The sequence below is a fragment of the Ricinus communis genome, chromosome 4, assembly GCF_019578655.1.
Source record: "Ricinus communis isolate WT05 ecotype wild-type chromosome 4, ASM1957865v1, whole genome shotgun sequence".
Classification (NCBI taxonomy): Eukaryota; Viridiplantae; Streptophyta; class Magnoliopsida; order Malpighiales; family Euphorbiaceae; genus Ricinus; species Ricinus communis.
In genome coordinates this window covers 30,775,366-30,798,878 of record NC_063259.1, presented here as the reverse complement: position 1 = coordinate 30,798,878, position 23,513 = coordinate 30,775,366, and the positions used below count along the sequence as shown (strand labels likewise).

At 33.8% G+C, this 23,513-nt stretch overlaps 4 protein-coding genes and 1 non-coding gene across 5 annotated transcripts; 2 read left to right on the top strand and 3 right to left on the bottom strand.

The window, feature by feature from the left end:
- Positions 1-3,498: 3,498 nt before the first annotated feature.
- On the bottom strand, positions 3,499-6,636 carry LOC8274388 (transcription factor SPEECHLESS). Its single transcript, XM_002513543.4, has 3 exons — positions 5,726-6,636; positions 4,532-5,068; positions 3,499-3,860 (listed from the first exon to the last, which is right to left on the bottom strand). The coding sequence occupies exons 1-3, from the start codon at positions 6,131-6,133 to the stop codon at positions 3,795-3,797; spliced, it is 1,011 nt and encodes a 336-aa protein (XP_002513589.1). The 5' UTR covers positions 6,134-6,636; the 3' UTR covers positions 3,499-3,794.
- A 7,024-nt stretch (positions 6,637-13,660) lies between these two features.
- LOC8274389 (dihydrofolate synthetase) lies at positions 13,661-17,776 on the bottom strand. The gene is made up of 10 exons (XM_002513544.4): positions 17,359-17,776; positions 17,165-17,262; positions 16,837-16,987; positions 16,551-16,613; positions 16,156-16,317; positions 15,705-15,896; positions 15,415-15,514; positions 14,833-14,964; positions 14,565-14,696; positions 13,661-14,256 (listed from the first exon to the last, which is right to left on the bottom strand). The coding sequence occupies exons 1-10, from the start codon at positions 17,632-17,634 to the stop codon at positions 13,904-13,906; spliced, it is 1,659 nt and encodes a 552-aa protein (XP_002513590.2). The 5' UTR covers positions 17,635-17,776; the 3' UTR covers positions 13,661-13,903.
- Positions 17,777-17,903: 127 nt separating this feature from the next.
- Positions 17,904-21,284, top strand: LOC8274391. Its single transcript, XM_002513545.4, has 3 exons — positions 17,904-18,698; positions 19,181-20,258; positions 20,842-21,284. Exons 1-3 carry the CDS (start codon positions 18,050-18,052, stop codon positions 21,029-21,031), a joined length of 1,917 nt encoding a protein of 638 aa, XP_002513591.2. The 5' UTR covers positions 17,904-18,049; the 3' UTR covers positions 21,032-21,284.
- Positions 21,285-21,914: 630 nt separating this feature from the next.
- On the bottom strand, positions 21,915-21,999 carry LOC112533899. The gene has a single exon (XR_003078241.1). It is a non-coding gene; the product is annotated as a small nucleolar RNA snoR114 (small nucleolar RNA).
- Positions 22,000-22,282: 283 nt separating this feature from the next.
- Positions 22,283-23,498, top strand: LOC8274466 (arabinogalactan protein 41). The gene is made up of 2 exons (XM_002513546.4): positions 22,283-23,045; positions 23,170-23,498. Exons 1-2 carry the CDS (start codon positions 22,934-22,936, stop codon positions 23,241-23,243), a joined length of 186 nt encoding a protein of 61 aa, XP_002513592.1. The 5' UTR covers positions 22,283-22,933; the 3' UTR covers positions 23,244-23,498.
- The last annotated feature ends 15 nt before the right edge of the window (positions 23,499-23,513 follow it).

The window sequence follows — 23,513 nt, the reverse complement described above, 5'->3', positions numbered from 1 at the left end:
GCACTTTCTCATATGGCCTAATCATAATTACATAAAAGAAAAATATGGTTCTGGGGTTTTGATTCTCATTGCATTTAATTTGGAAGTACTCATTTTTATATCAAGTTATTGTACTAGATGCAGTCTTTCAAATTGGTTATTAATAATATTCTGATGTATCAAAAAAAATTATAAGTATCAATATAAATGAGGGATAAATCAGAATCTTAATTAATTTGAGTTCTTGATGCCATAAAAGAGTTATGGCTTAACATTCAAGTGATATTGCCTAGCTACCAGGCTCGAATCTCACAGGGAACACTCTAAGTAATTTGTTATTATGTATAAACATTGAAGTGGAGTAATACATTCTTAAAATTGTTTGAGAATAATGTGTAATTAGCTGGTTTCAAAAGTTCTTCTATCATTTGAGGGGAAAAAGAAGAAATTTATGAAATTAGCGTTCCAATTTTAACAAGTTAACTTAAAAAAATAAAATAAAATTCAGAAAGTAAAGACTAGTGCGAAAATGAATGCTGGTCGGCCTAAGTTAGGGAGACAAAGAGTTTATATAGGCAGATTCTGAGGAGACAAAGAGTATATATAGGCAGATTATGAGGTTATATTTATGGCTGTATTAGTAGGGTTTGTATTTGTCCCAATAAAAAGAAAAAGAGTATTAGAGTGTAGTTTATACATAGGGTGGAGGTAAGCCTCAATTTAGGTTGGGGGCCAAATCAGAAGGATAAATGCTATATAGAGTTCTAGTCATCATTTGCTAGAGCTCTGGCTCTATCATTTACTGTAGACACGACAAACCAGCTAAGTAATTAACAGTTCTGCCACATTTCGAGCAAGAATACGTTCTACCATAGTCATCTATTTTAGAATCTAGCGCCACCGTTGATAAGATGTATATGATTATACCGCTCAGGTGAGGATGTCGAAATTTTTTTTTTGTTCAATTTTTAGACTGCTTTAATTATTTGTTTCCTGGTAAAGAGGAAAGTTGATGGCTTGATGGGGTTTCCAACATAAACACTCCGATAGTTGCAGTGTAATGTAAGTAGTCCCGACCCAAGATGGTTGATCATCGCAACTCTAGAGAGGATATTCAGTTCTAAGAAGTTGAAGTATAAGACATATATTACTTGATTATTTATACTTCTTACTTGGGTTTCCCCCCCATAGCACATGTAGAGGAAGTGACATCGGCCATGCCAAGTATTGGTATGTGATAACTTGATCAAGAAAGACGTGGGGTGTAAGTATCATGTGAGTGGATATTGTGCTGTCTATTTTATCAATGAGATGAGGAGACCTATTCAAAATTTCAAATGCTCGAATTACAATTGAAAACAAAAAAATTGCTAGTAAAGAAAGAAATTATTAGATAAATTGAATTCATCATATACAATTATAGACCTCCCACTATAATAATGCTACATGACATATTTTATGATAATATATTGGTATTGAATATTTTTTGTTTTCATTATAGTTGGTTCTATGTGCCAACTAGTGTAAGAGTAATACATAATAAAATATGCCTCACGTGATATAATTATGATAGAAAACCAATAATCCAACGTGACCAATTAGATCCATTTAAAAATTTATCTAATTAAAGCATACTTTTACCATAGGTAACATCATCATTTACACAGGAGCTAGAGCTTATATCGGCCATGTTTTAAGCCGTGGTAAGATGCACAATTTTCCAAATTTGAGATTTGTACTCGCAATTAGGTTCATATTCACTCGTGATTTAATTATATTGTAGCAAGCGTCATATCATGCTCCACGTAGCATTTTGGAGGCATGTTTAGCTTTAGCTATGTGCCTACAAAAGCTGTCCCTTTGACCATTAGAGTATGTGAGATGACAGGATAGCGTGTTAGGCCTTGATGGCTGCTATCTCAAATTTTGAGTTTATCCTTCGTTAAACTGAAGTTGCATGGGAAGTTGATTGGAGATAACTGACTGCATTTGGGAAGGCAATGATGGTGTCTTGGGCAATGGACTTTCCTATTCATTACCAGAAATTCTTATATTTATTAAGCGATGCATTACAATGATAAACAATTGAAATGTATATATAATTATTTTATGTTCTAAATATTAGATAATTAATACGTAAATAATTTTATATATATATAAAAAATTTACATTCACTGCGTAAAAGAATCAAGGGTGTTGATGACTGTGATAAATGTTGAGAGAGATAGGTTATTTGCATTCTTCTTTCTAAAAAAGCACTCTCCACCCCTCTCCTCCCTGATTTGCATTATTCTTAAGCTTAGTAAGATGCTCTTCCAACTTTTTAGACTTCCAACTTTCTGATTACGTAGGTAAACCATTACTCTTTCTTTATTTCTTTTAATTTCCTTCACTTTAATTATGTTGTATCCGGAATGAGAATTCTAGTGCCAGTAGCTTCGTGCTCTTTTATTTTACTGTTGAATTTCCCATCTTATTAAGGTGTCCTGAGAAGGTGAGAGGTTAAGAAACTTCGATTTTAAAGCAAAGAAATAGCTCGGCTACAGTACCGTTAGACGTGGTTCTATTCATTTTCAGGGAGAAAAACACTTTAACCACTACCGTCCACCACTGTGTTAGTGTCAGAATTAAGAGGAATCTCTCTAGAGGCTAAATTAGGAAAACTTGCAACTTGACCAAGAAGTATGCAAGAGTTCATTTCCGAGGAAACTACAAGGTCGTCTTAGGGTTTTGATAACCACTGAACAGTGTGTGATGTAGGATTTGGTGAAGTTCCTTCTCTAGTAGAGACAAAGAAGAAAGAACAGACCAAGCTTATTAAGAATCACAAGACCTATTTCCATGTTTACATGATGACAACTTTTAAATTGGGGAAAGCTGGTAGTATGTAACTTGTGTGGCTTTCTTTTAAATTGGTGTGTTGATGGTACCTGTTAGTGTCCTTTTTATTTTGCAGCATGATGACTCCGCTTAGAGAGGAGGCAATTTCTGAAGACTCCATACTGCTCCATGTTAAGGGGAGGTTTTCACCTTCTATCGCCTCTTATAAAATGGGAAACATTTTAAACTAATTTAAGCACGAAACTATCGTATTTAAGTGGTTAGAGTCATAATCGTAGATAACATGGAAGTTTCAGGTTCAGGATCAAACAACTATTTTATCCAAAAATTTACACTGTTGTCCAAGAATAATTTTATATCTAAATGACTAAAGCTCGAACTCTGAATATTTAGATTATAGAGATTTTAATACCACGTCAAAAAATTATTTTAATTAAGAATTTTAACTGTTATAAGTGAAAGCTAAATGATAGTTTTATATATGTGACATAAGAAGCCATTAGCCAAAGTGTAAATTTATTCTAAATCAATAATATAATTTACAAATATAAATTATGTGCTAATTTTGTACATCCATAGTTTCTAACTCAATTTTATGACTATTTAATTAGTGATAATGAGAATATTTATATAATGAATTATTATGTTTGATTACTCTTAATTGTTTAGAAAAAGGTATAAGAAAATATTAACTTTGACTCTGGAAATAGAACTGGAATTCGTACATTAACCAACATACAGCCTGAGAAATTGAGAATTCTCAATTACAAAAGGGTTTCCCAGCTTGCTAGCTACTTACTATTGGTCATGAGACTGATCATACAATTACATTTGTCAATAGGAATGCTGGCGAATGCCTCCCTATACTTTTTTATTAGTACATGCATCTTTAGATCGATAGAGAGAGAGAGAGAGAGAGAACAGTTGTTAGGTTTGGACTGGGGCTTGATGTAGACTCGGCTTGCTACTGCTAGTTAGCAGAACGTTTGCTGGATTTGTTGAGCAAGTTCCTCTGCACTAAGTTGGCATTCGATTCCAATCTGTTAAAGAAAGCGGAACGATTCATTCATTAGCTCAATATTGATCATTTAGAATTAGAGAAAAAACAAATATTAGAAATTGGATAATTCCCTGAAAGATACCCTAAAGAAATAAAAGAAAAGAAAAGCTTTCAGCATTTAAACTTCTAAGTCCTAAATAGGTTTGAAGTTTCTGCAACCTGCTGCAAATTTTTACTATATTTACACAAAGCTGCTTCCCTCAGTTAGTAAGTGGGATAGAAACTATGTTAATTAGTTATGCGAAAAAAACGATAAATTCTCTCTTGAAAATTAGGTAATCATTTCTTTATGCATTATAATCTCAACCGGCCAGAGAGAGAAGAAAAAGAAATTGAAGGATATGCATGTCACGTATGGCTACAAGTATAAGACACCTGCTTGGGCCATTAATTTGTTTTTGTTCAGAACTGAAGTGAAGTGAGAAATCAATATTTGCATTAAAAAGAATTCCTTTTGTTTTTTGGGTTCCTTTTCTAAAATTATATTAACAGTCAGGTGATAGAGAATGTGGGAATTTTTGTTTGTTGCCTTTTCCAGTAACTTTAATTTGCATTGCTATTATCATAATCTACTTCAAATTAATAAAGAACAATCAAGAAACAAAATCTAAACAACATGTAAGGTTAATTAATAAGATCTCTAACTCTGACCTTGATGGTAAAGGAATTAAGCATGGTCTCATCTACAGTGCTAACGTTGACATGGAGGATCTCAAGAGAGAGTTCTTCAAGGGCAGAAATTATCTTGGTAGCTTGGCCAGGAATCCTTGGAGATACTGTTTTCAATAGAAGGTTTGGGCCGGAGAACTTAACCTCAACATCGGCAATGGCAGATTTTGAATTTGCGACTAGTTCATTGATATTATCATTAATGGAAGAAGAGGAAGAAGTAGTTGGAGATGGTTCAAGTGAACTAGCCACGGTTGGGGAGAGATAACCCTGCTGCTGTAACCTAGGTCTATAAGGGCTACCAGGTTGTGGGGTTCTTGGGCTTATAGGTAAGTTAAGTCTTGGACTCAATGGGGGTTTTCTAGGGCTAAGTGGTGAAGGTCTTGGACTCGACGCTATTCTAGGGCTAAGAACTTCACTGTAAACTTTTCTTTGTTTCTTGGCTTCAAGGGCTTGTAGAACTTGCTGCAATTCGTTGATGTAATTAACGACACCTCCAATTATTGATGCTTGGTCTCCCTAATCCAAGAAAGTTAATAAGAAGGCGTACTAACCATAATAAATAAATAATTAAATAAGAAGCCAATTGCCAATATTTATTGACGTTTGGTTTCTCTATTCCAAGAAACATATATAATAAGAACGAGTACAAATAAGATAAATAAAAACTAATGAACTTTAACTTAATAATAGTACCGCAGTCACATACAACAGGACAAGAAAATTAAGAGAAGAGAGAACACGGCGAAGTGTTCAAAAGAATCTTGCTTTTCAGGCAAAATTTAATTATTTGATTGAGTAAACATGAGATATATATAATCAGTTTAGAGCCAGAAACATTTAACAAAGTTAAGAGCCAATCAAGAATAAAGGATATCAGACGCAACAAACTAAAATGATGTATGATATTAAGAAAGCTATTGCAGGGTTTTTTTGTTTTGGTTAAATTGCCGAGTTTCATTCAAGAAAATAAGTAGTGCACTTCTTCATTTCTTTTGATAAAGAAAAATTCTTTGTTTGCTGATCCCGTATCAGCCAAGAAAGAGTCTATGTTGTAAAGAAGAGATAGTTAAAAAGAAGAGAAAAAGGGAAAAATGGCAAAGGAGTCTTAGTAAAGCCGAAAGAAAGAGTTACTATATATGGAAAGAAGCAGAACTAGAAGTAGAAAACACTTACTCTCTTGACATAGAAACAAGGCATAAGTGATCTTAACACTGACAAATGCTCGTTCATTTGCTTCCTGCGGTTCCGTTCAACTGTAATATGAGACATACGTTGCTGTCCATCTGGGTTTATTTCTTCTGAAGAAGCTATCCCCGTCTTTTGTCTCTTGTTCTTCGGTGAAGTTTCAAGCTCAGTCTCAGACTCTAGTATAGCACTAGAAGATGTGGACTTCTGGGACACAAGCCTTGTCGTTTCTTCACCACCATCTTTAGAGATAACAACAACTTCATTCGATGGTGTAACTGGAGGGAACTGGGTTACGCTGTCTAGGGTCTCAAAAATGGCAAAAAGATCTTCTCCATCCAAGGTATTGTCGCCAAATTCATGTTCTTCAAAAAAATCAGACACACTATCACTCATTCTAAACTTTTTTATTTCCTTCGAATTCTTTTCCTGGGAAAGTGATAGAAAAATGGAGGTTGATACGAGCGAAGTGGGAAAAAGATCCAGAGAGTTGAAAAGAAAGATAATATTTCAAGATTAAGAAGAAAGGGATGCCAAATTAGAATGAGAGATGGGGTGAAAGGGACTAAACTATCACCATCAACTCTATTCTAAGAGGTTTTCAAATGATGAAGTTAGGTTTGACCTTTGCCGTTAGTTCCCGGGAACCTCACGGATATTCAGGAGGTAAATGAAGCACTGAGAACCAAGACAATCGTAACAACACTGACTTCTGAATCCAAAAGCAATACCCAAGAAGGAGACAGCCGTGAGAGAGAGAAAGAAAGAGAGGGGTTAAGGAAGAACTAGAGAAGTTGTAGCCAGTGATCATTTTAAAACATATATTATGTATTGTGAAAAGAGAGAAGCATTCCATTTGCATTTAATGCGCATCAATAGCAACAATCCTGGTTATTTTACATGAAATCTGAAAAGATTTAACACCAGTAACTTGTACTTAGTTGATTAACAAGTATATAAAGGATTTTCATGGCAGAGATGAAATGCATGTGTCTTCATTTTGTTTGTTTTCTTCCATTAGTTTTTGGAGGAAAATTGGGAAAAAGAATTTAGGGTGGAAAATAAAGAGAGTTATTTGGTTCAGAAAAAAAACAAATTATTTAGTACTATTAATTTAATTTAATTATTAGGTCAATTGTTATTTGATTCATAATGAATAAATATAGGTTATACGGAAAAGATAATCATCTTTTTTTACAATTGTTATATTGATGATAATACTTCTAGTACGAAAAAAGAGAGAAAATTCACTAACGAATAAAAAAGCTAGGAATGTTTGTCCTGTCTCAATTGCCGATTATGGTTGTAAAACAGTTCTCAAATCAGCTCAAGAACATATTTACCAAATTTAGGTCAAATAAAATCACCAAAAATCATAAAAGGTGAAGCATAATTATACATCTGACGTGATATTTATTAGGAAGTTTCAAATTAAATATTGATATAGAGATACAGTTAAAGGATTTCAGAATATTTGAATCTTTTTAATTCTGTATTTAGACCACATAGAATTTTGTAAAGGTAATCTTCTTTCTATTCCTTTTGCTGCTCATATATCTTCTCTATGCTTTTGAATTTGATAAACTCGCAATGAAATTTAAGAACTGATTCCATTTGGACATATGGGAACTACACCAGAAATGGTGTTAGGTTTAAATTTAAAAGAAAGGATTCTCAAATATAAATGTGGTGTGTGTCAGCTAGTTCCTGAGCATATATGGCTGGCCTGCGGGTACTGGTGAATGTATTGTATTGATACAGCCGCCCAGCCATGGTCTCTCATTTTAAAGCTGCAACTGTTATGACATATCAAAAAGGACCCACTTACAGTAGATAGATGAATTTCTCAGACACATCATGGATTCACAGTTTTATCTATTATTCAGTTCCCATCTGTTTTTCTTTTTACACTGTTAGTTCCTTTTGAGAATATTGCTATGCATTGGCTCTTTTGAGAATCTTCAATGGCCCTCAGTATTATTATTTTTATTATTCTATAAGAGATTGTAAATTCTTTGTTTTGTCATTTTTATTAATAGATTACTTTTAGAAAATACATATTTAAACATTTGAATTTTAATTATTTAATTAGTTTAATTCTTTAATTTTTAATATAATTTAATAAATATCCCAACTTATTGGGTTAAATTAAATATTTAAAGTGTTTTAAGAGATTATAAAAAATTGAATTTAATAGCACTTTTTAAATTAATTTGAAAAAACAGACTAATATTTAAATGTCTAAATACGTATCTATTAATTTCAAAAGATGACATTTATTTGGCATGCTGTTTCAAAAGATTGGAAAGGACAAGCAGATAAAAGGAAAATAGAAAGAGTGAAGCAGATTTAAAGAGAGTAATTTAAAGTAAGGAATGCCTTGATTTTGGAGTAGAAGGAAAAGGAATCCATGCACCATTATGAATACCAATACCACAAGAAAGCCAATTTATGTGCTGCAAAGGCCGGCAAGTGGAGAATGTTCCCACAAATATACCTCAGTATACCAAAAACATAAAAGTCTTTTCTCTTAACATAATAATAATAATAATTTGAATCTGATTCCAAACGCGATCTGTCATTAGTTCAGCATATATGGCAGCAAGAAGAAATCAATTATATTTTCTTTTTTTTCTTAAAATAATTAGTATCTTAAAGTAATAGTAGAATGAAATTATCTCAGGAGTGTAAAGAAAAACAAAAGAACCAGGGTTGCAAGGGTTAGCTTAATTACAGCAATGCTAAAACACGACAAAGTGAAGCTATAAGTGAATGTAGAGGGAGAGAGAGAAGTGGGACTGGGAGGCAGAAATAAATGACGGAGGAGATGACAATGTAGAGGGGTTAGTGAGCAGCAGAAATCTGCAACTTGTCTGCTAGGGAGTTTGATATTATAATGAAGGAGAAGAGCTTTCAATGCGCAGACACGGCATCTCCGTGCCTACGATGATCTTTCTCATTATATTATTATTTTTACATATAATTCTCTATAGATTTCCAAAAGAAATATAAAAAAGAAAAAGGAGAAAGGGAAGTTTTTATTACTAACTTATATAATTGATGGCAGTGTGTGGGGGAGTAATTGCAGATTGAGCATAGGAATGCGGTTCCCAATATTTAAAAGGAAAAACGTGTCTTCACTAATCAATTTTTTCTCTCCCAAATGAATACTGCTTCTCCTTTCTCATCCATCAATTTTCACATTTACCATTCTCAACAACCCCAGAAACTCTTGCTGCTTCTGTATTACTTCTATAGTACCCAACCATGCAACGCCTAACACACAGTATCACTTATAAAAATAATGAATCACATCAAACAGCTAACGTATATCGGTTAGTTTTAAGGTTTAATTGATAATTTTTATACTTGGTTCTCAAATCTCACTGTAGTTTTTATTATTCTTTCAATTTTTTTATAATATAATATTTATAGCAGTATAACGTTACATATAGTGGTGGAATAGTGGTGATGTGGACGAGTCACTCCCCTCAGCAACCATCCTTTTCTGTGTGTGTTTTTCTAGACTGAGAGTTTGCATACGCGAATTTTTCTGTACCAAGGAAGTTAATCATGAAAAGTAATGGAAACTGTGTTTTCTTAGGGATTACTGTTATCTTTACGGATTGCGGGCTTCAAGCTTTCCAACGTTTTACTTGCAAAAGAGATTCCTTTTCTACTGATCAGAAGCTGACTTCAGGTTCTATTATGATGTATGAACCCTAGGCATTTTTACTCTTACTCTTTCTATATATATAGCCCTCGCCTCTGATAACTGGTCCATATCTTCCCAAGCTGGGGCTTGTTTTTGTTGAGTTTAAGCCTCGGTTTGCCTTTGCCATGCAATCAATTGTTGAAGTTTAGAGGAGAAAGTCTTATGCGAACTTAGTTTGATTATCGCCGAAATTGTAGGCTAAGGAAGGAAAATTCTCGTTGTTGAATAGATGTTAGCAGCTATGTAAAAAAATTGATAAAAAATTAATACAAATTCATTAATTTTAAATGATAGAATATGTATAAATTATTTAGTGTTAAAATATAAAATACTTATAGATATATATCATTCTCTCTTATTAGTTATCATATATATGCTATATCTAAAAGTATATTGTACGTTAACAATAAAATTAATTATATATCCATACAATTAAATATTAATTTATTGATTAATAATTTACATTCCTAATTAAATATTAATTTTAATTTTAAAAAATGACATATAAATTATATTTTAATATTGTATTAACTAATAAATAGTTTTCTAATCAGATAATGATACTAATTCTATTTTAAAAAATAATATACCAATTATATTTTAATACTATATTAACTAATAAATAAATTATCTAATTAGATAACACTTTTAATTCTAGAAAATAATATCTTAACTTATATTTTTAATAATTTTTTAATTATATAATAAATTTTTCACTTTTAAAAAATAGTAATATAAGTTATTTTGATAGTATTAATTTATATAATATTAAGACTAATTAATAAATAATTTTTAATATATGATTGCATTAATAAAGTTTTAACAAATTAAGAAAAAAATCTAAAAATATTTAATTTGCTATTATTTTTAAAATATTATAAATTAATGTTAAATATTAAAAATTTATTAAATTATATCTATCAATTTAATTTTATAAATCGAAATAATAATAATGGTCGTGCAAGGCACGGGTAAGCGACTAGTGATATATATATATATATATATATATATATATATATATTAATTTCTGAAATTTATAATTTTTTGACATATGTGTTTAATTTTTGACACATAAAATTATTATCTTGACATGTGTATTCACTTTTAACATATGAGATTTAAACTTATATGTAATTTTATGGTTCTTCTATTTAATTATTGATTAATAAGTTACACTCCTAATTAAACATGCATTCTAATATGAGAAAATAACATATTAATAATAAATTAGTTTTCTAATTAGATAATAATTATTTTAAGAAATAGCATATTAATTATAGTTTAATATTATATTTACTAATAAATTAATTTCTATTTATATAATAACTTCTAATTCTCAAAAAATAGTAATATTAATTATATTAATAATAATAAATAAATATTTTAAAAATAATTTTTATATTATTACACTAATAAAATTTTAAAGAAATTAAGGACATTTAAAAGTAATATTATAATTTATTTTGAAATAGATAACACTATAATTATTAAAAAGTTAATAATAATATAGATTATTTTTGGCTATAAGATAATGAATTTAAAAGAAAAGAAACGTTAGTAGAGCTGCGGACAGACGTTGTTGACTGGGGATGGCATCGAGCTGATGCTCTGCAACCCACTGCGTAAAGCTGCATGGCTTTGCCGATAGTACGTAAAACTTGAAGGCATAAATATATTTAATCAAATGTTTAATTATTAATCAATATATTGCAGTTTCATAAGATTCTTTTTTATTTATTAATGTATATAAAACAATATATTTATTAAGATTGTAGAATATCGTGAATATTCATAATTTACTTTTAAATTATGATTCTTTACTAACGCATATCACATGCATAAAAATGTACGTTTTAATGATAAATGTATGTTATAATAATTTCAAAAATCTATAAAGTAGGAAGCGGGACGGAGGCCAAACTACTACATATTGTTTATCCTTTAAAGCGGATAATAGCGCATATGTGAACGCAATAGTGGGACAAAATTTAAAAACAAAGTTACCAAAAGAAAAAGAAAAATAAATAAGATGGGACCTCAACAGCTTCATTTACTTCAAAATCTGAAACATCATTTACTAGCACCACGAAATATATGAGCAAAACATTACTCCACATTTATCTACTCTCTCTCTCTCTCTCACTCACACATCCTTCAAATCTGTCTTCTTTTAACTCCGGTAACTGTCCAAAATTTTTTAGGGTTCCTGGGGAATTGTGCAGGGAGGGGCAACCGGCCGGGGGATTATGGGGACCCACAAATTTGATTGCATTATAGATTTCTATGTCCCATTTCTTGTGTTATGTCCTTATCCTGCCTCATAGAACCGTTGGGGATGGACTTTTGGTGCACCTCCCCATTCCTACCCTCCTCTATTTAATTCTCTTAAAAATTTACAATAATATAAAATGCTCATATCTATCGGTACCTGTCGAAGTTAATGTATTTATTTATTTATTTATTTGCTATCCTCAGTGGATTTCATTTCATGATGCTCCTCAATCCAGGGTCCTACTCCCTTCCTCATCGAACACATTGAAACATAAAAGCCTCACATATTTAACTTAATTAACAACATTTCTTTTCTTTTCTTTTTAAAGAAAAAAGAAACAAACATATTGAAGGAATGTTACAGATGTGTATTATCAGAAAGATTAATTAAAAGGTATGGATATTTCGAATGAATTTGAGTTATGGTGTGTCTGCTGGTACAATTATTGAGATCGCGGTATTGATAAGCCATGCATTTGGTTTTGTGTTCTCCTTTGTGGTAAAATTATAAATGTCTCTCATCATTAATAGGAGACTTTATAAATTATTTTTATGTTGTATGTAGTTCATAGTCTATAATCTGAGCTATAATGATTTTTTGTGGGTATTTACTGCCACAGTTTCAGTAGATTGATTGCCACAGTTTTCGATTTAAATTCGTTTTTTTTTTTTTTAAAAGAAAAAGAAAAAGAGAAAGCTTCATTTTAGTGGCTGCTACTAGATCGGTCAAAATTGCTAGTCAGTGTTCACATGTGTGATTAGAATTTCTAACTTTGGTTAACTGTAATTACTGGGAAAGGAGGTTTTTTCTATGCCTATGCCACGTTACACAAATGAATCAAAGGTTAGAAGTTAATCTTAACAAAATCCATGAATCCTAAACATCTCATTGTAAAGGGGAGCACTTGAGGAGTTTTTCTTTTGTAAATGGGATTTTTGTTTTTCTTTGATTGACTTAATATGGGCACTTCATTTAAAGAATTAAAACAAAAATATTTCCTTTAATGAGAAATAATGATATGCAGACAAATAAACCACTTTAAAGCCCCCTCATCAATGATGAATTCAACCACCAATAGCAGGTTGGGAAATAATAGAAAATATTATAGTTGACAAAGTTATCGAGTGATGGAACTACTATTTTTTCCCTATGGCAGAATCCAAACTACAGTCACAAGCTGGCTAGCTAGCAATTTTATGCACAAACAGAGACAAGTCTGGACCCTTCATGTGAACCCACCATATGGGACTTGGCAGAATTGTCTGTGTTGAATTTTGCATGCATTGTTTGAGTTAATAAAATGGGACATAGTTTGTTGAACTAGTATATGTTTTTTTCTTATAAATATGCTAACTTGTTCCTACACAAACACCCATGACAAATTGACGCTGTAAATGCCGAGAAACGATGCCTGCCCTGCCCACATGTAACATTATAGTTTCGGCCTCCAATACAAAAAAAAAACAATATTTAGAGTCACTTTGCTAGAATTCTCCTTTTTGATGATGGTGACCACTGAGCAAATGATGAATTGAATTGGTTGGCGAAATGTAAATGCCTCAACCTGTCTGTATTCTTTTCCTTTTCTTTTTATGTGCTTTTTCTTCAGCTTAGGCCCACTCTTTAGTGCAGGAATGTCTGGGACACATGGGACCTTAACTATCTTTAAGACACAAATCATCTGTTGATCTACATCATGTTTTGTTTGTTAGAATTAATAGAGTACGATACAAATAACTATTTTGTAATAATAATAATAATAATGATCTTGAATTTGCCATTTCTTACTTATCTGTACAATAAACAAACATTCCATAGAGTTTTTCCCACTCTATATCCTCATTGTAACATATAGATTTAATTAATTAATTTTGTTTTTCTTTTCTACACTTGAAGAAAATGCCTCAAAACAGGAAGAATTAACATGGCATCGGGATCATAGAAATGCACCTTAATACTTGAAAAGTTTAAGTACCGGAATGGACAGAACAATACAGCCTAGTCACTCAAAGAGGATTTTACTTTGCACTACCTTTTTTTTCTTTTTCTTTTCATAAAGTTTTTCAGCGCAATTTTAGTTTCATAATTAATTAACAAAGATTTAAGGGAAAGACGACCAATTATTTATATTATAACAGTGTCGTCCTCTTTGGCTTGGGATAGATTTCCTTGATGCATTTTACCCATGGAGACGAGCTAGTACGGATGATACAATATGCAGAGATCCTGTAACAACAAGAACGCTTGATTGGTTCCCTGTTCTTCCCCTAAGAAATTCACTCGCCATTCTCAGAGAAATCTCCAGAGAATTGTTAGTGGCCAATATGATTTTGCCTCCCAGATGCCTTTCAGAATGAATAAATTCATTCTCCAACAACTCTCGGTATTCTGCCATGCCATCATGAAGGGTATTAATACCCAATTCTTCACAAGCTTGTACCCAGTAATCTCTTAACAAGGGAGCGGCAGTTGTTCGAGATTTGCCTCCAGCAATCTCAGCTTCTGTTAGGAAGACGGCCTCTAATTTTTTATCTGAAAAAAGGTGACAATGTTTGATTAGACCATTCCAAACTCAGGTGTCCTAGATAAAGAAATGAAATAACAAGAAGAAAAAAGGCCTTCCACTCTCGCCCTTTCAAGAACAAAAGGAAGCAAAGTATGTGAGATGATTTAATTATAATTAGTAAAAAACCTATGAGAACATCGATAAGCAATTATGACCCTCCATATTCCTCCGTCCAAAATATTCCAAATTCTAATAATATGGTTTCTTTTCTTGAGGAGATGCCATCAACAGAGATTCTATAACATATAAATAAAATCCATGCAGGGTACGGTACCTAAAAGAAATTCTCCTGCAAAAGCCAAATGATCTTTGTCACTAGCCATAGCCACTATAAGAGCCAATCGAGCTTCTGGAAATGTCAACCGTACAGTGTCGACCAAAGCTTTTGCAGATTCTTTAGTGTGAGCTGAAAAGGCAGTTGCAGTTGCAGAATAAAATTACATGGTTCCTCCGAGCACGCATGACTAGCATGATGAAAATGAACCACAGAATAGTATTTACAATCAAAGGAGGCACAGTATTTATAATAAAAGAGAATTAACCTCCATCAAGCAGTATGGTAGCCCCTGGTACTCCTAACACCTCAGCATCTTTGGATGCTAGAAATTGACTTCTTCCAAGCAAGCATGTATTTTCTAAACCAAGCCGAATTGATGCATCTGATATTTTCCATCCTGTACCATTCATGAAGTAAAAGAACCCCATAATAGAACAAGTCAATAAGAAGTTTGCCTGTCTTGACAAAGTCATATATTTACATCTAGTTAGACAGTTCTGCTTTCGTCATCTCATAATTGGTTCACAGTTCCAAGAATTAACTGGAAGCATTTTTAGGATAATTTCCAATCTGAAATGGAAGAAGTTAATGAGCTTTGAATGGATACCACCAATAAAGGACACAGCAGTAACATTGTCAAATGACTAGGTGCATTTTACTCCTATTAAGCAGGACTACCAAAGTCTTTATATCTAACATAATTTTCCTATTCATATATTTGTTTACTGTGGTGACAGTGCATAAGGTATAATAGTACCAAAATTAAAGAAAGAAGAAAAACTTTGGTTGTATTTCAGCAAAGCTCAAAATGAAGCAAGATATAACAAACACAAAAATAACAGTGCACCTTGATCGCGGAGGCACAGAGCTGCACAAGCTGCAGTAGCTGCATTTTGGAGTTGGTGACTTCCAAGCATGTGCATTTCCAAGTCAGATAACTCAATAAACTGCATGTACAAATATAAGCATTATTTTTCTGAAAACTCAAACATTGATAGATGGAAAAAGAAAAGCATGACCACCCAGTTGTTCTACATAAGTAGATGTAATGCTTTAGTAATTTCTTTTTCTTTTCTTTTTGAAAATAAACATGCAAAAGGTCTAAGATGCTCAAGAAATAATCATTCCAGAATGTACCAGATTCAAAGCCTTCTTTACTCTTATCTTTATGTCACATAACTGGCAATGTCTACCATCGAACATGCTAAGGCCTTTAATGGTAGTTCTGATTCCAGAATCAGATGCTGATACTACAGGAGCAAGCATCAGCGATGCTTTATCACGAAGAATGCGCTCGATGTCGGGAAGAAAAGGCCCACCCAGAATCAACTGAAAATTCAAACCAGTTAAACTCTGTGAAGAGTCTGATACAAACTAAAGTAAACATCAAAAAGGCAGAAAGGGTAATTTTGTTCAATCAAATATCAAAAGAGCGATGTGTTTCCCAGCTAAATACGGTGTTTTACACAACTGATATGATATGCAATGAACAAAGACTAAGCCACAGCAGCAAAGAAAGAAAAACTGGGGCATCACCTAACTGCATGAGAAAGTTAAATTACAAGAGATGAGGGGAGAATCACCTAACTGGACGACCACGTTTAATTATTCCAGCCTTTGCCATTGCAATGCTTTCAAGAGAACCCCCCAGTGCCATCAAATGTTCCTCACCTATAGTAGTTATGATTGATGTAGCAAGTTGAGAACTGCAAAGTATGTTTGTAGCATCCCGAGCACCCCCAAGGCCAGCCTGTTACAAGAAAAAAAAAAAAGCTTTAGAATCCATATTTTTCCCTAAATAAATCTCACCGAGGAAAAAACTAGCTATGCGAATGTGAAGCAGATGCAAGAAACATAGCATATGAAGACATAACATTTCAAGCCAAACTATTATCGGCTCGCCTAACAATATCCAACAATGCACAAACAAGATAATTTCTTAACAGTTGCTAAAAAAGAAAACAGGAGTACAAAATTGTTAACCTCAATAATTGCAATGTCAACATTCTCCTGAGCAAATAGTGAGAAAGCTATGGCAGTAACAACCTGAAAAATCAAGTTGAGATGATAATATTATAAAGACTGCAAAAGGGAGAAACACAACATGAATATGCTAGAAAAATCACAAACTTAAAGAATGTCAGAGCAATCATTCTGACCACAAGCCACATTAGGGAGAAGTGTGGAAGTGCAAGCCATGAAGAAAAGTGACGGAATCTTAAATCATTAAAATAAGAAAATTGCAGCGAGTGTGAGAGCAAGTGGATACCTCAAAGTGACTCAAACAGCCATTCTCTAGTTGGATAGCCTCGTCAAGTTTCTGTCTAATCTGATGGAAATGAGAATTTAAAGCCATTGGTGAAACCGGCTTCCCTAGTTTTCCGATGGACATCCGTTCTCTTATGGTCACAATATGCGGGCTGCTTAAACAGAACCCAAATTGTCACTATATTAATAATAATTACTAAAAATGTCAGATGAAGCATAAATTAATTTCTTCTTCCTTGCAATTATAACTTATTGCAGTATATTAGAAATAACAATAACAACAAAAGATATAAAGAGAAAAGAAAATAAGTAGAATCATAAATTCATACCTCGTATAACAACCAACAGAGTAGCCTTGTGCCCGCAAGATGTTAGAGAGAAATGCCGCAGTTGATCCTTTTCCTTTTGTCCCCGCAATGTGTACTGCCTAAATGAACATAATGAAAATAAATAAATAAATAAAAAGAGTTCCATTTTGTAGAGAAATCAGTTAAAGAAAAACTAAAAAAAAAAATTGAGGGACCTTGAACTTGGAGTGAGGATTTCCGAGACGGTCCATGAGGCGGCGCATGCGACCAAGGTCAAAACCTTCGTCGGAATCAGTACCAGCACCCTTAGGAACGCCTGATTTCTCAAAGTTGTTGAGGGAATCCAAGTAATTCATAAAATCGTTTAGCTCTGCTGCTTCGCTCAATGTAGAGAACAACTGCTTCCTCCATCGACTTACAACTCCTCCACTATCCGCTTCAATTAGGGCTATCCTTTGAAGAAATCCAGGACACTTGCTAACAAACCTCATTTTCTTTAGTATCTCCTATCCTACCGATTTCTTCTTGTGCCACAAAGTGATAGCACTGGATGTAGCGGCCGTTGGTTGGCGTACGCGAAACGACAATGCTTCGTTTGATAAATAAAAAGAAAAGACGTATAGAAACGGCGTTTCTTTTCTTTTTTCTTTTCCTTTCTACAAATACGGTGTCGTTTAAGCTTTGGTTGTTTTGCTTTTGGATTAGGCCAGCTGGCCTGGTTCCGCCACATCAACGACTGTTCAGTTAGTACATTGCTTTTTTACTTGGTACTCTTCCGTTTCTTTTAAATCATCCGTATTACTTGACAAAACCCAGAAACCCTAGAGAGAGAAAAAGAGACTGTGTATGGGGGTATAGTTGATTGTGTTCGTGATCCTTGAGGGTGTAGGTGTTGTTCTTTTACGCATGGAGGTAGACATGGAAGACATTGAAACTAAAGTTCCAAAGAGTGAGCCCTCTCGCGAGGAAGATTCGGGAAGATGTAGGTGTGGTGAACTGGAAGAAACCAGTAAAAAGGCTGAAGAGAGAATTGTAGAATTGGAATTGGAGATTGGAAAGATGAAGAGTGATTACGAAGCACTTGAGGCTAAGTTTAAAGAACTAGAAGCCCAAAAAACTTCAGCTGAAGGTGAACTGAAGGATTTAATGAAAAGAAACAATGAAGTTATAGAGCAGAGAAAATCAGCTGAAGGCCAAATGAAAATTGATTGTACTGGAGAAAAGGGAAAAGTGAAGGATGTGGTTGTTGATTTGACAGAGGACGCAGATGAGGATGAAGATGAAGAGGATATAGTTGATCAGCTTATCGTTGAAAACTATACTTTGGAGTGTGAGAAGAAAAAGGCTGAAAGTGAGGTTGAGGTCTGGAAGGAAAAGTTTAAGGAATTGGAGTTATGGGTCTCACGGGTGGATGAGAGTGCAGTCATGCAAGGTGGCAAACGACTACTGAATGATATGATTAAAGGTGACAAGAGACCAGATGTAAGAGTTGGCATAGAGCAATTCCAAATTAACAAGAAATCGGTGGATTCAGGACCTACCTGTAGTATCTCTGGTAAAGGCATTGATAATAGCTTATGAATTGACTTCATTGATATTGTTATTGCTGTTTTTATTCTGTCATTAGTAGTTTATTTAAGACTCTGCTCTCCTTCAGGATTCACAAAATATGTAAAAGTTTGTCTATATATACAGAGCTCATGCGTTGGTCGATTCAAACTATGGCAGTGTGGTAGCTTTGGGGCCAAAGAATTTTTACCTTATTTATCCATTTTCGATGTGTGAATTATTCACCCTTGCCAGATTAGGATGTGATGTGTCCTCACAGATTGACTTTTTTGTCTAGTAATTTCTCATACTGGCAGAAAACTTATTTAAGTTATTTCTTTTTGTTCATTTCTGTTTCTTCAATTTTGCATTATTATACTAGAAGGAAGCATTCTTTTGTCTGAATAAATGCTGTATGTTCCGGATTGTAAGACAAAACCCACAGTTTGACAACCTTCATCTATTCCTTTCTTTCTTTCTCTTTGGCAGGCACACCATATAAAGACAGTCCATCTGGCCATACTCTAGCTGGGAAGAAAGGGATCTATTTGGAATCTGAGGGGGAGGGCAAAAGATTAGTTAGAAGACATTTGTCATTTGAAGAAAGAAGCCCTAACAAAAAGCTGGCTCCACCAACTCCAGTTGGTGGCAATTCTGATCATCTAAATGTCATCGATATTTGTGATAGTGATGATGAATCTGATATTCGTGGTATCCACTTGTCCATTCCCAATGATGATGGAAATAGAAAAGTCTGCATTTCAACTGATCATGTGTTAACAGGAACTCTGAATGGTAAACAAGACATGATATCTGATAACTGTTCTGGGAGGGTTGTTGTCAGTCAGGATTACGAAGAAGACTTAGATGATTTCAAAGATAATGTCCCATGTCCACCAACTTCTAAGAGAAAAAGAGCTGCTAATATTGTTACTAGTGATAGCGAGAGTGATGAAGGCGATGATATTCCAATATCTAAGCTAAAGAAGGTGCATCTTCAGGAATCAATTCCTAATACAGCAAATTGCGGTGTGAACTGCGGCCCAATGTCTGCCTCTCCTTCTGTAATTGATGATATCAAATGTACTGCAACCTGTTCTAGGCGGCATTTGGCAACTTTGAGGCAGTGTGAAGATATAGTAAGGGCAGAAAGGAGCTTTTCAAATAAAACCAGTGAATTCAAACATGGACAAGGAATTTCTACCATGGATGATGTTGAAGATAGTGAATCTGAGGAGCTTGGATCAGGCAGTGAGGGTGAGAGCTTGGGTGGATTTATCATTGACAACTCTGATGGGTCTGATGCTGATAAGGTTTCCAGTCAATCGGATAACAAGTCAGATGGCAGTGTGGACTTTGATGAGATTTTATCCCAACTTCAAAGAAGCAAGGATCATACATTCAAGTGGGAGTTAGAGGCAGACATGCTTTCAGCCTTTGGTAAAGATGATGAACTCTGTATGAAAGCTGTATGTGCGCTGTATCGGCAGCAAACCGCTGATGAACAATTAAGCAAGGAAACAATGTACAACAACAAGCGAGGATTTAGCAAATTTGATGCTCTCAGGTATGTGTCCGTTTTCTTATTATGTATTTTGCTGAGAGAATTAATAAACTTGCAACTTGTTGATTATTTCTTGTTTAACTTTATCCAGAAATTTGTGTGAAGAGGACATTCAATGCTATTCGGCTCTTAAATTTGTGCTGTTTTAACTTGTAAAATATGTCTTTGCCATAAGAAGAAAGCATAACAAACCAATAGTCACTAGCTATTGCAAACTGACTTTTACCTTAGTTATTGTGGTGGCATATTTTGTTTTTGTTGCTTCCAGTGGCACCTGAATCTGCCTGGCCTATCATTGATAAAGATTTAAGACTCGAGATTAGGTCTGCTTTGAGCAATTATCTCAGGTTCTCTCAGTTATTTTGATCTATGTTGGGAATAGTTCTCATCTGCCTCTCTGTTACAAAATGTTAGTATAGGATCTTCCATTCTCCATTTTCAGATAATCTATTCCATGGCCACATAAAAGCTATTTGTTTCTTGATTCTCATGAATCATACTTGGTCTTTTCACTGCCAGTTTCTTTTAAGATGGATTGTGTAATAGATTTATGTCATTTTCACTAATATGTTTCAAAATTCTGCAGAGGCTCTGATTTGGCCAGATTTCTCATAGATGGAGATCCTCAGGGTGATTTAAAGAAATCTGTGCAGCAGTTGGAAGAGCTTGGCTCCAAGGCGGTTAAACTCTGCAGAACATTGGCTGCCCGCTACTCCAAGCAATTATTTGAGATCTACAAAAGCAAAGAGGACCCACTTTTTCGACCGTGTGAATAGTAACTAAATGAGAGCTAGAGGAATAGATATTTAGATATCAGAAGGTTCTTTTTTTGTAGGAGAGAGTTCCAGAGGCTTGTCGTTTTGGTATTTTCTATCCTCTGGTATCAGGTTTTCCTTCTGGTTTCGTGTGATGTTTGTTTTGATCTTATTTTGGTTATATGGCTTTGTAAACGCCGCTAACGTATCTGAGTAGCCTAATGCTTATGTAAATAGAAAATCCAGCCCTTTGATCGTCGTGATTTATAGTTCATGTTTGATGTCACTTCGTTGCCAAATGAAAAGTTCACATTGTAAACTAAAATCTTGTCTTTGTGGCTACATTTTCTTTTTATTCCTTGATTTCAATTGAGGTTCGAACTTCTACAAATCTGAAGACAATCCTACTACTAATTTTGTTATATCGAATTGGTTTTGCGCCATGTTTTCAAATATTTTTTGGGACAATGTCTCGTTGCTATAACTTAAATCTTGGGGGCAAATTTGATGCCAAATCCAAATACGTTTGGTCTCCATAATATAAGAAGTTCTGGTGACAAAGTATAAAGGTATTGTGATTGGAAGAATCGTACTACCAAAAACTTGATTCGTCCCTAAAACCTTTTTTTTTTTTCTTTTAAGAAAGAAATTACCTCAAAAGAGAGATTATTTGCATCTATTAGCGCAGAGATTAATTATTTACAAATATCAAAATGTTGATATTGTTGAACAGAAGGGTAATTGATTCCGTATTATATAATATCATTGTTATATATATTTTCAGCCATTAAATTTATTAAATTTAATTATAGTCGTTGGACGAAAAATTTACTAATAAGATAATGAATTGTGTAAGCAAAAGGTGGATAGTTAAATGTTAAAAACAGAGGGAAAAAGATATTCAGAGCTCAGCAGCACTCATTATCATCTGTGAATCAGATGAAAGTGATAGACCCACCCATCACAGGAGAGTATCATCCTCATAGCTCATGAAGTAATGCACCAGCCTCCAATCGAACCCGGCTCTGCACCGCAGCAAAGTGCTGTTCTACCACTAAACCGCTAGTGCTTCTTGATTTTGACTCACTTTTTATGCTTGGTGTCCGCAAAAAATTGTTGATATTTACATAGGTGTCGAATAAATTGGAGAATCGCCTCAATTTAGCATGAAATAAAATCATAAATAGAGACATGAATTTCCAAATTATGGAAATTTTATAAATCAAAAACAAAAATGACATGCGATATTATTAAAAAATAATAATAATCAAAAGAGAAAAAAAAAGGAGTCGAGCCACTAAAGTTGAGGTAATCTGAAGGTTTTTAGGCTGGACGGCAATCAAATTTGAGAATGTTCTATAGAGAGATCAAAATTAGAGTGCAAAAAGAAAGGTCAAAATGATTCAGTAATAAGACATAAGTTCCATTTACCATTCTTGTGTTAGAATATTCTAATTTAGCTTAAACAATTGATGCGATGTAATGTAGTCTGGCATTATAGAAAAACACCTTAAACAGGTTGCCAGATAGAACCAGCAAATCAGCTATTCACAACTTACCCACACAAATGGAAGAATCCTTAGTGCAGATACAGGCTGGTTTCGTTATTTTCTTTCTTTTTTTTTTTTCTTAAAAGAACCCAGCTTGGAAAATAATAATCATAAACGGATGCTACTAAAAAGCTAATCAGAAAATTTTAAGGCCACATGGGTTAGTGGGTCCTCTAAACTTGCGGGTATTATTCTACATTCAGCATCATTAACGACCCTTTCTTGATTACTCCATTTTTAAGCTATAAATAACATATGCTAACTCCTCCTCCACAGTATTTCGCAAAAGCTTACCCTCAGACACGTTTCTGAATACTTTTCCAGGCTAAGTTCCGAGAAAGAAACATTACAGTACACAGATAAGAGGAGATTAATGGCTGTTTCTAGAATATCATTTGGCCTTTTCGCCACCATCGCTACAATTTACGCCATCATGTTGCCTTTGGCTCATGGCCAAGCTCCTGCTCCTTCACCCACAAGCGACGGTGTTGTACTCTTTCTCTTCTAACTTCTTCTTTTTTTTTTTTAATTGTTTTCCCGTTCTTGTAAGTTCGGCCACTTATGAGTTAAAAGGAGTCATTTTTCTTCTTCTTTGGTACTTGTTTACAGGCACCTCCATAGACCAAGGAATAGCTTACGTTCTAATGCTAGTGGCCTTGGTGCTGACTTACCTAATTCATTGATCCATCAACTTCCTTGATGAGTTTGCATTAATATTCTGGAGAAGATGTAATCACTTAAATTTTGTGGTTAATAAAATTGTATCTTCTTAATTAATTTTTTGAGGCTGTTGAAGGCATGCACGAAGAGCATTAGATTTCTATTGTCAGACGATGATTAATGTCTTCGTGCTACTGATTTCGTTTGGGCTGTGCATTCGTTTTGTACTTCTGATTAAACCAAATCTACTCAGATGATAAACCAAATCCTTTTCTCTTCTTCTTTTTGTAGTT

What these genes read in the sequence shown, in the direction of transcription:
- LOC8274391 (XM_002513545.4), top strand. Translation starts at nt 18,050, where the DNA reads ATGGAGGTAGACATGGAAGACATTGAAACTAAAGTTCCAAAGAGTGAG. An exon ending in ACCTACCTGTAGTATCTCTG is followed by an intron (nt 18,699 to 19,180) that starts GTAAAGGCATTG and finishes TCTCTTTGGCAG; the next exon opens with GCACACCATATAAAGACAGT. An exon ending in AGCAAATTTGATGCTCTCAG is followed by an intron (nt 20,259 to 20,841) that starts GTATGTGTCCGT and finishes AAAATTCTGCAG; the next exon opens with AGGCTCTGATTTGGCCAGAT.
- LOC8274389 (XM_002513544.4), bottom strand. Translation starts at nt 17,634, where the DNA reads ATGAGGTTTGTTAGCAAGTGTCCTGGATTTCTTCAAAGGATAGCCCTA. An exon ending in GCTGTTTGAGTCACTTTGAG is followed by an intron (nt 16,614 to 16,836) that starts GTATCCACTTGC and finishes TTGATTTTTCAG; the next exon opens with GTTGTTACTGCCATAGCTTT. An exon ending in TGCAGGAGAATTTCTTTTAG is followed by an intron (nt 14,257 to 14,564) that starts GTACCGTACCCT and finishes ACCTTTTTTCAG; the next exon opens with ATAAAAAATTAGAGGCCGTC.
- LOC8274388 (XM_002513543.4), bottom strand. Translation starts at nt 6,133, where the DNA reads ATGAGTGATAGTGTGTCTGATTTTTTTGAAGAACATGAATTTGGCGAC. An exon ending in CTTGTTTCTATGTCAAGAGA is followed by an intron (nt 5,069 to 5,725) that starts GTAAGTGTTTTC and finishes TTCTTGGATTAG; the next exon opens with GGAGACCAAGCATCAATAAT. An exon ending in TTAATTCCTTTACCATCAAG is followed by an intron (nt 3,861 to 4,531) that starts GTCAGAGTTAGA and finishes TTTCTTTAACAG; the next exon opens with ATTGGAATCGAATGCCAACT.
- LOC8274466 (XM_002513546.4), top strand. Translation starts at nt 22,934, where the DNA reads ATGGCTGTTTCTAGAATATCATTTGGCCTTTTCGCCACCATCGCTACA. An exon ending in TCCTTCACCCACAAGCGACG is followed by an intron (nt 23,046 to 23,169) that starts GTGTTGTACTCT and finishes ACTTGTTTACAG; the next exon opens with GCACCTCCATAGACCAAGGA.